We start from the raw sequence: 14,231 nt of genomic DNA, 5'->3' as shown, positions 1-14,231 counted from the left end.
GATGTTTTTAAAACATGGCTACAAATTCATAGTCTTTTTTCCTGAGTGTGGGCTGGACTTAAGGACTTCCTTCTAATAGAATGGCTGGACATGGTGGCTCATGTTTGTAATACCATCACTTTGGGAGGCTGAGGCAGGAGGATCATTTGAGGCCAGGAGTGAGACTAGCCTAGGCAATATAGTGAGACCTCAACTCTACAAAAAAAAATTTTTAAATATATATTAACAGGGCATGGTGGCACACCTATAGTACCAACTATTTGGGAGGCTGAAGTGGGAAGATTACTTGAACCCAGGAGGCACAGGCTGCAGTGAGCTGAGTTTGTGCCACTGCACTCCAGCCTGGGTGACAGAGCCAGACTCTGTTTCCAAAACAAAACAAAACCCACAAATAATAAAGTGGAAGTGACAGTGTATAATTTCAGAGACTAGTCATAAAAAGCACTAAAGCTTTCTCTTTGCTCTCTCTCCTGGATTGCTCACTGTGGGGAAAGCCAGCTGCCATGCGGGTAAGGACAAGCAAAGAGGTGAAAAACTGAGGCATCCAGTAAACATCAGAGTGAATTAGCCATCTTGGAAGCAGATCATCCAGCAACAGCCAAACCTGCAGATGACTGCAATCTCATAGAGCCTAAGCCAGAACTACCTGGCTAAACTGCTGCTGATTTCCTGACCCTCAGGAACTATGATAATAAATGTTTATTGCTTTAACCAGCTAAGTTTTGATTTGTTTCGTGGCAACAGATAAATTTAAAAATAACTTTACTGGCCAGGCGCAGTGGCTCACACCTATAATCCCAGCACTCTGGGAGGCCAAGGCTGGTAGATCACCTGAGGTCAGCAGTTTCAGACCAGCCTGGCTAACAGGGTGAAACCCAATCTCTACATCTCTACCTAAAAATACAAAACCCCATCTCTACATCTCTATCTAAAAATATAAAAATCAGCCAGGTGTGGTGGCAGGGGCACCTGTAATCCCAGATACTCGGAAGGCTAAAGCAGGAGAATTGCTTGAACCCTGGAGATGGAGGTTGCACTGAGCCGAGATCATGCCACTGTATACCAGCCTGGGCAACAGAGCGAGACTCCATCTCAAAAAAAAATAAAAAATAAAAAAATAAATACTTTATAACATTTTGAGCTAGTATGGTATTCTAGAAATAAATGGTTTAGGGTTAATGGAACACCTGGGTTCTGGTCCTGACTCTGTGTAACTTCTACTATGGTCCTGGACCTAACATCTTTTCCTGGAGTCAATTTCCTAATGATAAGATCAGATTGAATTCCTGATTTCCAACCATGTTTTCTGAGCTTAAGTTTAGCGTATATGTCAAAAAATGTTCTGTGATCAGATAAGCTGGGGAATTTCTGGGTTTAACTAACAAAGTTAAACAAGCTTCCTTATAGACTTTTCATATCCACAGCCGGGTGCGGTGGCTCACACATGTAATCCCAGCACTTTGGGAGGCCGAGAAGGGTGGATGGCTTGAGGTTGGGAGTTTGAGACCAACCTCGCCAAGACAGTGAAACCCTGTCTCTACTGAAAATACAAAAATTAGACAGGTATAGTGGTGGACACCTGTAATCTCAGCTACTCAGAAGGCTGAGGCAAGAGAATTGCTTGCACCTGGGAAGCGGAGGTTACAGTGAGCTGAGATTGCGCCACTGCACTCCAGCCTGGGTGACAGATCGAGACTCCAGATCAAAAAAAAATTTTTTTTCACATCCTTTGATGTGCTAATGAGTGGTCTATATATCAAGAGGAGGGGTAGTGGTATGTACTAGGCAGATTTCCCAAAACTATTCTAGAACCATCCTCTCCCAAAGAAGGTTTCCAATGATTAGTTATCTTGACAAGCATATGACAAGACCTCCAGTACAAAAGAAATAATCACTTCAATTAAGAATGAGAGAATAATCGAACTTACATCAACTGCAGCATCCTCATCATCTGAATCTTGCAGACCAAGAGCTGCTTTTTGTAACTTCTTCCTCTCATTAGCCAAAGCTTGTTCTGTTTCATCAAACTTGAATCCCTTACCAGAGAACCCACTACTCTTTTTAATTATTTTCCCTTCCTTTCAAAAACAGAAAACAAAGCAAGTTAATCTCATGGTAAAAACTTTTATGTTTAGCAATTCATACTAATAAGATATTTTTCAAGGTGGTGTACGGCTGTGTAATAAACACACTTCATCCAGCATGTAAGATAAACTAAGAGCTCTACATAGACATCACAAAATACTAAGTTCAAGCAAAAGACAGAATGGCTTTCACTTCTTTTCCCCTCTCTTAAGACAGAAATAAAAATAGTCCAACGGGCCGGGCACGGTGGCTCACGCCTATAATCCCAGCACTTTGGGAGGCCGAGGCAGGTGGATCGCGAGGTCAAGAGATCGAGACCATCCTGGTCAACAAGGTGAAACCCTGTCTCTACTAAAAAATACAAAAATTAGCTGGGCATGGTGGCACACGCCTGTAGTCCCAGCTACTCGGGAGGCTGAGGCAGGAGTATTGCTTGAACCCAGGAGGCGGAGGTTGTGGTGAGCCGAGATCGCGCCATTGCACTCCAGCCTGGGTAACAAGAGCAAAACTCCGTCTCAAAAAAAAAAAAAATAGTCCTATCAAAATTTCCAAGTATTGAATAAAAAAAAGATTTCCAAGAATTAAATAATCAAGGTTTAGTCACATTAATGATTTCTAGAAGAGTAATATGGGTTAAAAAACTCACAGCTTTCTGTTGATCTTTGAAATCACTCCACAGTTTCTCTAAATCAGGAGGCACTGCAGTCCCTGACAATTCAAGAGCTTTAATTATGTCACCAGCGTAGCGAGCTTGATCTTCTGTGATAAAAGTATAAGCATAACCCTAATGGATGAAAAAGTGCATTTATTAGACACTAACAAGATGAATCATACCTAGATCACAAGTAAGATAAAACCTGATCCACCTAATAAATCCTCAAAATTGACAACATTACTAAATAATTTTAAAAGCCACAAGAGTTTTACTAAATTACTAAATGGTTCAAAGTAAAATATCCAAGTTTAATATTTTAAAATAACACAAGTAAATTAGAAAATTTCTAATTTCTTCATACAGAGGTAGAAATACATGCAACTGGCTGGACTCAGTGGCTCATGCCTGTAATCCCAACACTTTGGGAGGCCAAGGTGGGTGATCACTTGAGGTCAGGAGTTTGCAATCAACCTGACCAAAATGGTGAAACCCCATCTCTCCACTAAAAATACAAAAAAATTAGCCAGGTGTGGTAATGCATGCCTGTAATCCCAGCTACTTGGGAGGCTGAGGCAGGAGAATCGCTTGAACCTGGGAGGTAGAGGTTACAGTGAGCCGAGATAACTCCAATGCACTGCAGCCTGGGTGACAAGAGGAAACTCTGTCTCCAAAGAAAAAAAAAAGAAAGAAAGAAATCTATGCAATTTTACACAAATGCAAAATTGTGTGGTCTTTTGCTTTTCCTTTTTTTTTTATTTTTATTTTGAGATGGAGTCTGGCTCTATCGCCCAGGCTGGAGCGCAGTGGCACAATCTCAGCTTACTGCAACCTCCGCATCCCAGGTTCAAGCGATTCTCCTGTCTCAGCCTCCTCAGTAGCTGGGATTACAGGTGAACACCACCATGCCTGGCTAATTTCTTTCTTTTTTTTTTTTTAAAGACATAGTTTCACTCTTCACTCTGTTTTTGCTACTGAGGAGGCTGAGGTGGTAAGACTGCATCTGGGTGGCAGAGGTTGCGGTGAGCCAAGATCATGCCACTACATTCTAGCCTGGGCACTGGCCAAGTAGCTGGGACTATAGGAGTGACTACAGGCAGGACTACAGACACCATGCCCAGCTAACTTTCTGTACGTTTTGAATAGACGAGGTTTCACCATTTTGCCAGGGCTGGTCTTAAACTCCTGAGCTTAACCTATCCACCCACCTTGGCCTCCCAAAGTGCTGGGATTATAAGCATGAGGCACTGTGCCTGGCCCATTTTCTTTAATATATTCTATTTTTTCTCTTTTTGCTTGCATCTCCTTCCTCTGCTACCTACTACACAAGTCTCATCAAGTTAATGTCCTAGGACATAGCTATCCATATTTTTCTTAAAGATCAATAAAAGATATAAAAATGTGTGTGATACACGTATGGAAATATATGCTTGATTATATATACATAATAAATTGTTTGGTTGTTTGTTTGATTTTTATAGACAAAGTTTTGCTGTCACTCAGGCTAGAGGTGCAGTAGCACAATTATAGCTTACTGCAGCTTTGAACTCATGGGCTCAAGAGATCTTGATTCAGCCTCCCAAGTAGCTGGGACTACCCAGTTGAGTTGTTTTAATATACTTATTTTTGTAACTGTTTCTGCAAAAATGAGACCAGTCATACCACCCTTCTGGAATTCTCTAAAGCCAAAGGCTTCACATACTCCCAGCAACTTCTTGGTTCACACAAAAGACAGACCAGAGTTGGGAGTAGAAAAGTGGTTTGCTATCTTCACAAAACAATCTGACCTTGATGGGTGCAATAGCTCCCACTGGTAATCCCAGCACTTGGGGAGGCAGAGATGGAAAGATAACTTGAGCCTAGGAGTTTGAGGCCAGCCTGGGCAACACGGCAAGACCTTATCTCCACAAAATTAAAATCTCACCCAAACAGTCATCTGTTAAAAATTTTAAAACATTAAGATTTTAATTCACAAATATCTAAATAGCCACCACCTTTGACCTATGGTGCTTTTGCACCGCCCCGGGTTACAAATATTTACATTTTTATAGTGTTACAAACACATAATAACACACATGTACATAGAGAAGGAGAGACAAAGAGAATATGTGACAGAGCCCAAATAGTATACAATTTTTAGTACATGACCCTTTACCAAAAATTTTTCTTGACTCCTAATAGGTTAAACAAATAAATATCATGCTGGGCGTGGTGGCTCACGCCTGCAATCCTAGCACTTTGGGAGGCCGAGGTGGGTGGATCACCTGAGGTCAGGAGTTCAAGACCAGCCTGGCCATCAGGGTGAAACCCCATCTTAAAAAAACAAAAAAGAATAAATACCATTACTACTTATTAAATGTGTACAAGCAGGTGAACTAAATTCTATGTGGATGAATTTTTCTCATCTATAAAACAGAGTAATATTATCTACCTTAAAGGAAGTTTTAAGGATAAAATGAAATTATACATGTAAAACACTTAAACAGTACCTGGCAGATAATACATTATCCATTAATGTAAGCTATGGCATATTAATACTATTTACTGCTTTATTATGCAATGTACAGGGTTAGAAAATTAAATACATCAGAATCAATGACTCCAACAACAGAATAGTCTACTGCCTCTAGAAGAAATGAGTTAGACCTATACAGTTTCTAGAATACAAGTGAGTCAAAAAGGCAAGTAATATATATATGTACGACTGACAGAGAGAGAAAGAGGGGAGTAGGAGAAATTGGTAGGGTGTGGAGATGGGTATATTTAATGATCCCATGTTTTTTTAAAAAAGATCCTGAAGTATAATCATTTATGGGTATGTGTATACAGATGGTCCCCGACTTACAATGATTCAATTTATGATTTTTCAACTTTACCATGGTGCGAAAGTGATACACATTCAGTAGAAACTGTACTTTGAGTATCTATACAACCATTGTTTTTCATGTCCAGTACAGTATTCAATAAATTACTTGAAATATTTAATACTTTATTATGAAATAGGCTTTGTGTTAGATGATTAGGCCCAAGTTTAGGCTAATATAAGTGTTCTGAGCATGTTGAAAATAGGCTAGGCTACTATGATGTTTAGTAGGTCAGGTATATTAAACGCATCTTTGACTTACAATGAGTTTATCAGGACACTGTAACCCCATCATAAATCAAGGAACATCTGTATAGAAATTTTTAGGCATGAGGGGAAAAACCTAAAAGGGAACACAAACTGTTAACAGTATCTGCCTATAAAGAGCTGCTAGGTATCTGATAATCTGAACAATACTTAGAACTATACATGTACATAAATTATAAACATCAACTACTCTTCACACTGTATGGATTACAAATTTTCAAAATGTCTCCATAACTCCTATTTACTCCTTAAAATACTAAAGAAACACCTGTATTTTAATATAATGGCGATAAATTATAACAAAATGATTTTACCTTGTTGCCTGCTCTTCCAGTCCGCCCTGCTCTGTGCACATAATCCTCATAATGATTGGGGCAGCTATAATTTACTACAAGAATCAGATGTTTCACATCTAGACCTCGGGCAGCAACAGAGGTAGCCACAAGAAGTTTGCAGGTCCCATTCTTAAAGTCATTTATGATGCTATCTCTGTCATATTGATCAATGCCTGCAAGTAAAGAGTTATAAAACATGCCCAAATTAAATTTCCCATTTCTTCTGACAGAGAAAGAATCTAAATTCAGAATAAGGAGCAAACTGACATATCCAACTCCTAAAATATAGAAAATAACAGGCTAAGAAAATTAACGGCAAGATTAAAGGTTATTGCTATTAATTCATTTATGAATCTTTCAACTCTGATCTTGTATTGTCCCCTTTCTTCTATATAAGGCTTATATTTGCAAAAGTCGAATATCAGAAACTAACTTACCACCTGTTTGGGAGCCAAAGGGAGAAAAGGCAGAAACATTACATTCAGCCTATACTGACAAGATTTAGATCTTTCTCCTTTCTCTGTAGGCTATTTAGAGCCGTGCTACTCCGTTTTGTCCAAGGACCAGAGCAGCATCACCTGGGAGGCCAATGCAGGTAGATCATGAGGTAAGGAGTTCAAGACCAGCCTGGCCAACATGGTGAAACCCCATCTCTACTGAAAATACAAAAATTAGCCAGGCGTGGTGGTGTGTGCCTGTAATCCCAGCTACTCAGGAAGCTGAGGCAGGAGAATTGCTTGAACTCAGAAGGTGGAGGTTGCAGTGAGCCAAGATCACACTACTGCACTCCAGCCTAGGCAACCAGGCAAGACTATATCTCGGAGGAAAAAAAAAAAAAAAAGACATGCAGAATGTAGGGTTATACTCCAAACTACTAAATTGAAATCTACACTTTAACAAAATCCTTCAGTGATTATCACATGCAAATTAAAGTTTGAGGAGTACTGGTTTAAATGTACCCAACTGGATCTCTCTTAAATAAGTGACCCAAAGAGGTTTAGTATTAATGATAAAGCAGAGTATAAAATACCAAAAAGTTCTATTATAACATGCTCAGGCCACAAAATATTTCATGATGAGGTTCCCAGGAAACTCTGGTAATAGAGAAGGAAATAAGATAAATTCTCAAAGCTTAAAACTCCTGCTTTCATGGGAGATTTCACAGAAAATCTGGGCTTAACATACAGACTGTTTAGCATGTAAATAATTGCCAATATTAATTCCTACTACTACCTACAATTTTAAATGCACTCTTCAAGGATTTAAATAAAGTATTTGAATCATTGTCAAAGAAAGTGGAATCTAACACTTTACCAAAAAAATCTCTCAAGAAAATGTAATGAAATAAGTATCAATATAAATTTAAGTTTGTAATTTGAAAATACCAAAACTTTTACTTTAGCCCAAGGTATCCTGACTACTAACATAATCACATAAAACTGATTCCTTGGAATTGAATACAATATGCTAACTCAAGCAGCATATGGAATATTAACCCAAAAACCATGAACCCCCTTCCTTTTTAAAATAACCCCAATTTTGTTCATATACCAACCCAATACATGGTCAGGTATACATCAAATGGGAAATGGGCCTAATCCCAGTCTCAAAGAGTGAATCAAGCTTAGAGTAAACCAGCCCTTCTCAAACGTTCTGTTTTCAGGACTTTTTTTTTTTAAAGGCAGAGTTTCATTTTTGTTACCTACAATCTTGGCTCACTGCAATCTCCACCTCACAGGTTCAAGTAATTCTCCTGCCTCAGCCTCCCCAGTAGCTGGGACTACAGGCACCTGCCACCATGCGCAGATAATTTCTGTATTTTCAGTGGAGACGGGGTTCCACCATGTTGGCCAGGCTGGCCTTGAACTCCTGACCTCAGGTGATCTGCCCAACTCCCAAAGTGCTGGGATTACAGGCATGAGCCACCACGTCTGGCCTTCATGATGTCTTTACACTCTTAAAATCAATAGGGACCCAAACCCAAAGAGCTTTAGTTGAGGTCTTATCTATCAATACTTAATGTTTGAGAAATTAGAACTGAGAGGCTGAGCAAAGTGGCTCACACCGGTAATCCCAGCACTTTGGAAGGTCAGGAGTTCGAGACTAGCCTGCCCAATATAGTGACACCCCGTCTCTACTAAAAATGCAAAAAAATTAGCCAGGTATGGTGGCGGGCACCTGTAATATCAGCTATTCAGGAGGCTGAGACAGGAGAATCGGCTGAACCTGTGAGGCAGAGGTTGCAATGAGCTAAAATCGTGCCACTGCACTCCAGCCTAGGCAACAAGAGCAAAACTCCATCTCAAAAAAAAAAAGAAATTAGAACTAAGGAAATTTTTAAATATTGGATTTGTTTAAAAGTACAGTTCCTCTTCCGGGGGCACTGTCTAGAGGCACTCGGAATGGTCAAGCATTTGATATACTGCCTGTCATAGGCTTTCTACAATGCAGCCTTTAACAAAACTAAGCTGTCTGGAATCCCTGGTAATAGAATTGTTTACCTTTATACCAAGAAAGTTGGGAAAGCACCAAAATCTGCAGGTGGCATGTGCCCAGGCAGACTTCAAGGGGTTTGTGCTATGAGACCTAACGTTCTTACATGAATGCCCAAAACAAAAAAGCATGTCAGCAGAGCCTATGGTGATTCCATATGTGTTAAATGTGTTCATGACAGGATGAAGCATGCTTTCCTTATCAAGGAGCAGCAACTCATGGTGAAAGTGTTGAAGGCACAAGCACAGAGTCAGAAAGCTAAATTTTAAAAATGATGTTGTGAATAATAAAAATTGAAAGACTAAAAAAGAAACACATAGGTTTCCCAAGCTGATCTCGAACTCCTGGACTCAAGCAATCCACCTGTCTGGGCCTCCCAAAGTGCTGGGATTACAGGCATGAGCCATCGTGCCCGGCCTAATTTTTTAAAAAAGTATCATCGAATGGACAAGACAGGGGTGCTGCTGAAAATGTCAGACTCAAATTTGGGTAACAGTAAGAAGAATTTCTTTGAGGGGGGACGTAGATGGTGAGGAAAGTGTGATTTTGACATTGGTGCCACTTAAAGATGACCCAAATATGGAACAAATGGAACCAAGTGTTTCTTTAACTTCTAATGTCAAACTGGAAAAGCCTAAGAAATACAAACAAGGCAATCTACTTCAAGCAAATGAACAATTTACAGCTCCACAAAAGGCTAGATGCAAAATACAGGCCCCTCCCTTGCCAACCATTTTGCCTCCCATTAATAAGGTGTGCCAGGACACTTTGCAGAACTGGTGTCAAGAACTTGGTTTGAATATGAAGGGCAAGAAAATAGAAGTTTATCTGAGGCTCCATAGGCATGCTTGCCCTGAACAACAGCAAGATATGCCTGAAATGTCACAAGAGACCAGAGTATAGCAATGTTCCAGGAAATGGAAGGCAAGACAGCAAGGCTTCAGAAAAGTTTTGAAATGAATGTGAGAGAGTAGAAAAGACTAATACAGTTGAAGTGGTAATTTCAGCGCAGGAAGACATGTTGGCATCGTGGGCAAGAATTGCTGCAAGAGCTGTTCAGCCTAAGGCTGTGAATTTATGTCCCATTCATGTTTCTGCTGAGGCCTTTTTGATGCAAGCTTCTGGTGTCAGGTGGTGTGTGGTCCACGGCCAACTTCTCTTGGCAGACACAAAGGGGTGGGTATGCCTGCAGTTTCATGCAGGTCAGGCCTGGGTGCCTAACACTCACAGGAGGATGATTTCTCTCTTCTTGTTACCTGCCTGCATTTTCCCATCCCCAGGCACAGAAGATAATATGTTATGCCTCAACTGTGCTAAGAGGAATAAGATGATGAAAAGATTAATAACAATACAGAAGTAGCAACGACCTGCTTGAATACAATGTACTAGAGAAGGAAGGAATGTACTTTCAGACCATGTACCCTACCCTATTATGAAGGAATAGAAGAGGAGACAATTTGAATGAATCCTCGTGATCTACAAAACAAAATCATAGTGACTAGGACTCCACAGTGAAGATGGTTAACTAGTGACACAGCCCCATCTAAAGAGCCCCTTTCTGTACGCCTGAAAACCCATTAAAATAAAGTCGCTGCAATTAGCAAAAAAAATAAAATAAAATAAAATAAAAAAGAAACACATAGCAATTACATGTTAAAATAAAAAGGACATTTTTGTGAAAAATAACTTTTCCCAAAACAGTAACATAATTTATTAAGACAAATGAGCCAGCCCGGGCAACATGGCAAAATCCCCTCTCTAAAACGTAACAAAAATTAGCCTGATGTGGTGGCACGTGCTTATAGTCCACGTTCCTTGGGAGGCTGAGGTGGGAGAATCATCTGACCAAAGGGAGATCCAGGCTGCAGTGAGATGTGATAGTGCCTCTGCACTCCACGTTGGGCAACAGAGTGAAACCCTGTCTCAAAAAAAAAAAAAAAAAAAAAAAGACAAATGGCACTGATTCAAATTTTTGCCAATCTTTTTCAAGTCTGGCTTAACAGAAGATAATTGGAATGTCCTATCTTCTGTATTCAATCTGTCACAATATACCATGCCATTTAGCCCCTAGCAAACACTATACACTAATGAGAGAATGAGAGTGAAAAAGGCAAATAACATCACTGGATTACTATGAAAATACATATAGCCTCACAAACCTCCTGACATCTCAGGGACTCTCAGAGGTCCTAGAATAATACTTTTTCTTACGTTCGGCCAGGCTCGGTGGCTCATGCCTGTAATTCCAGCACTTTGGGAGGCCAAGGTGGGCAGATCACCCTGGGCAACATAGCAAAAATCCATCTTTAAAAAAATACAAAACTTAGCTAGGCATGGTGTCTCGTGCCTGTAGTCTCAGCTATCCAGGAAGCTGAGGTGGGAGGACAGCTTGAGCCCTGGAGGTTGAGGAAGCAGTGAGCTGCAATCCCACACCTGCACTCCAGCCTGGGAGACAGAGCAAGACATTAAGACATTGTCTCAAAAAACAAAAAAACAAACAAACAAAAAGAATCATTTGTTATTCTCTTTGCCTATGAGTGAGGCTTAAGTATATGATATGATACAATCCTGGCAAAAAAGATAAAAGGAGTATTAAAGACAAGCATTATGGGAAACAACTTCCTTACTATATAAAAACACACATTTCCAACAATGTAGGAGAAACTCATACTGGACCAAGCCCTCCAGCAGGTAACAACTAAGAATTCTGGGCAAAATAAAGAGCAGCTACATAGAGACACCAGAGAGTGATTAAAAGCAGCAGAGGAAGAAAGATAACGCCTGGAAGAAAGTACTGCACTGGTTACATGTAGAGGATTGTATTTATTTACTTACTTATTTCAAACTCTTTGGTTAGGGGCAGGCCTTACACAGACCAAGTGAGGAAGTCAAAACTTGAACAGAAACTCACAGTCTTACAAGAGAAACCATTAGAAAGTGTTCAAAACAAACTGTGGACTGGGAAACAGAGGAGATAAACCCTGAAACGAATGGAGCAGAAATCGACAACTGTGCATATATATGCTGCCAACATATCTGGCTGACCCCTAAGGTACAGATTCATGAGGCAAAATCTAAGCAGTTGGGATGAAAAAAGAAAAATTAAGAGATTTCAAGGCTAGGCCCAGTGGCTCATGCCTGTAATCCCAGCACTTTGGGAGGCCGAGGCAGGTGGATCACCCGAGGTCAGGAGTTCCAGACCAGCCTGGCCAACAGGGTGAAACCCAATCTCTACCAAAAACACAAAAATAAGCTGGGCGTGGGGGTGTGCACCTGTAGTCCCAGCTACTTGGAGGCTGAGGTAGGAGAATCCCCTGAACCTGGGAGACAGAGATCACAGTAAGCCAAGACTGTGCCACTGCATTCCAGCCTGGGAGACAGAGCAAGACTTCATCTAAAAAATAATAATAAAATTAAAAAGTAAAATAAGAGATTTCAGATGCTGCCTATTAAAGGAAGACAGAGTTTGGGTTCAGCCAAGTTAATGCCCTATTTGGAAACCACAAAAATACAAAAACAAAACAATGCTTGAGGGGAACATCAGAGAATTGAGAATTTAGAATCTCTACAATGGATCATTTACAAAGTCCAGTATACAAATGGAAATTACTAGACATACAAAGAAAGATAAAAACCATAAAACAAAAATCAAGAGAAAAGACAAACTAGAGACTGACATCAATATGACACAGATGTTATAATTAACAAAGATTTCAAAGCACATATTATAATGATGATCAAGACTTTTTAAAAATGCTTACAAGAAATGCCTAAAACATCTAATTAGACAAATAAGAAAATGTAAAAGAGAACATATTTGTAATTTTAGAACTAAAAAGAAATACAATAACTGAATTCAAAAATTCACTGGATGGGCCTAACAGAAGATAGGAGATGATCCAAAAAAACAGTGAGGTTGAAGACAGGATATAAGAAATTATCCCAGCCAGACACAGTGGCTCACGCTTGTAATCCCAGCACTTCGGAATGCCAAGGTGGGTGGATCACTTGATGTCAGGAGCCTGGCCAACATTGTGAAACCCTGTCTCTACTAAAAAGACAAAATTAGTTGGGCGTGGTAGCGTATGCCTGTAATCCCAGCTAGTCAGGAGACTGAGGCACAAGAATCGCTAGAACCCAGGAGGCAGAGGTTGCAGTGAGCCAAAATCGCGCCACTGCACTTCAGCCTGGGCAACAATAGTGAAACTCTATCCCAAAAAGAAAAAAAAGAAGAAGAAATAAATTATTCAATTTGAAAGACAGAGGGGGAAAAAAGGTTGAAAAAGATTGAACAAAGCATCAGTGATACATGAGACAGTATCAAGAAGTCAAACATACACATAACTGAAGAGAATAAAGCAGGAAAAAAAACCCTGAAGAAATAACAACCAAGAGTTTCCCAAATTCAGAACAGGACATAAATTTACAGATTCTAGAAGCTAAATGAACCCCACACAGAATAAAAAAAAGTAATAGCATCCCTAGATATAGTCACCATATGACCTAGCAATCCCATTCTTTGTTATCTACCCTAGAGAAATGAAAGCCGACATTCACACAAAAACTTTTATTTGAATAATAGCAGCTCTATTCACAGTTACAAAAAAACAACAACCAACCAAAATGTCCTTAAACAGATGAACAGATACACAAACAGTGATAAATCCATACAATGAATACTACTCAGTAATAAGAAAAAAAGAACTATAGGCCAAGCACTATGGCTCAGGCCTGTAATCTCAACACTCTGGAGTTTGGGGTAGGAGGATTGCAAAAGATCGAGATCAGCCTGGGCAACATGGTGAAATCCCGTCTCCACAAAAATATAAAAAGATTAGTTGGGCATGGTGGCACATGCCTGTAGTCCCAGCTACTCAAGAGGCTGAGGTGGGAGCAGTGCCTGAGCCTGGGAGGTGGAGGTTGCAGTGAGCCAAGCTGAGATAGCACCACTGCACTCCAGCCTGGGAAACTGAGAAAAACTATCTCAAGGAAAAAAAAAAAAAAGAATAAACTGTGCAAGAACTTGGATGCATATCAAAGTCATTAAGCTAAGTAAAAAAAGCCAACCACAAAAAGTTACAAAATGTAGGATTCCATTTGCAAACTTTTTTTTTTCCTTTGAGACAGGGTCTCACTCTGTCTCCAAGGTTAGAGTACAGTGGCACAATCTCGGCTCACTGCAACCTCTGCCTCCCAGGCTCAAACAATTCTCCCTCCCACCTCAGCCTCCTGAGTAGCTAGGAGGCTAACTTTTTATAGTTTTTAAAATTTTTTTTACAGAGATGGGGGTCTTGCTATGCTGCACAGGCTGGTCTCAAACTCCCAGACTCAAGCAATCTGCCCACCTTGGCCTCCCAAAGTGCTGGAATTACAGGCACGAGTCACTGTACCTGGCCTGCAAATGTTTTTAAAAGAACATGACGCCAGGTGCAGTGGTTCAGCCTGTAACTCCAGCACTTTGAAAGGCTACGGCAAGTGGATCACCTGGGATCAGCAGTTCAAGATCACCTTGACCAACATGGCGAAACCCTGTCTC

At 40.2% G+C, this 14,231-nt stretch overlaps 1 protein-coding gene and 1 pseudogene across 2 annotated transcripts in view; one reads left to right on the top strand and one right to left on the bottom strand.

The window, feature by feature from the left end:
- DDX46 (DEAD-box helicase 46) overlaps positions 1 to 14,231 on the bottom strand; it is a 78,411-nt gene that overhangs the window by 19,516 nt on the left and 44,664 nt on the right. For both annotated transcript variants that reach the window (XM_012438670.2, XM_012438741.2), the window contains exons 16-18: positions 6,182 to 6,375; positions 2,732 to 2,869; positions 1,929 to 2,078 (exon numbers count right to left, since the gene is read on the bottom strand). In XM_012438670.2, the coding sequence (XP_012294093.1) occupies positions 1,929 to 2,078; positions 2,732 to 2,869; positions 6,182 to 6,375 (482 nt within the window). The remainder of the gene's footprint in view (positions 1 to 1,928; positions 2,079 to 2,731; positions 2,870 to 6,181; positions 6,376 to 14,231) is intronic.
- LOC105707744 (developmental pluripotency-associated protein 2-like) lies at positions 9,166 to 10,055 on the top strand (annotated as a pseudogene).

The sequence above is a fragment of the Aotus nancymaae genome, unplaced genomic scaffold (genome assembly GCF_030222135.1).
Source record: "Aotus nancymaae isolate 86718 unplaced genomic scaffold, 86718_ANA_hifiasm-v0.15.2.pri h1tg000064l_1, whole genome shotgun sequence".
Classification (NCBI taxonomy): domain Eukaryota; kingdom Metazoa; phylum Chordata; class Mammalia; order Primates; family Aotidae; genus Aotus; species Aotus nancymaae.
The sequence above is the reverse complement of the archived record's forward strand: the minus strand, read 5'-3'. Positions and strand labels throughout refer to the sequence as shown.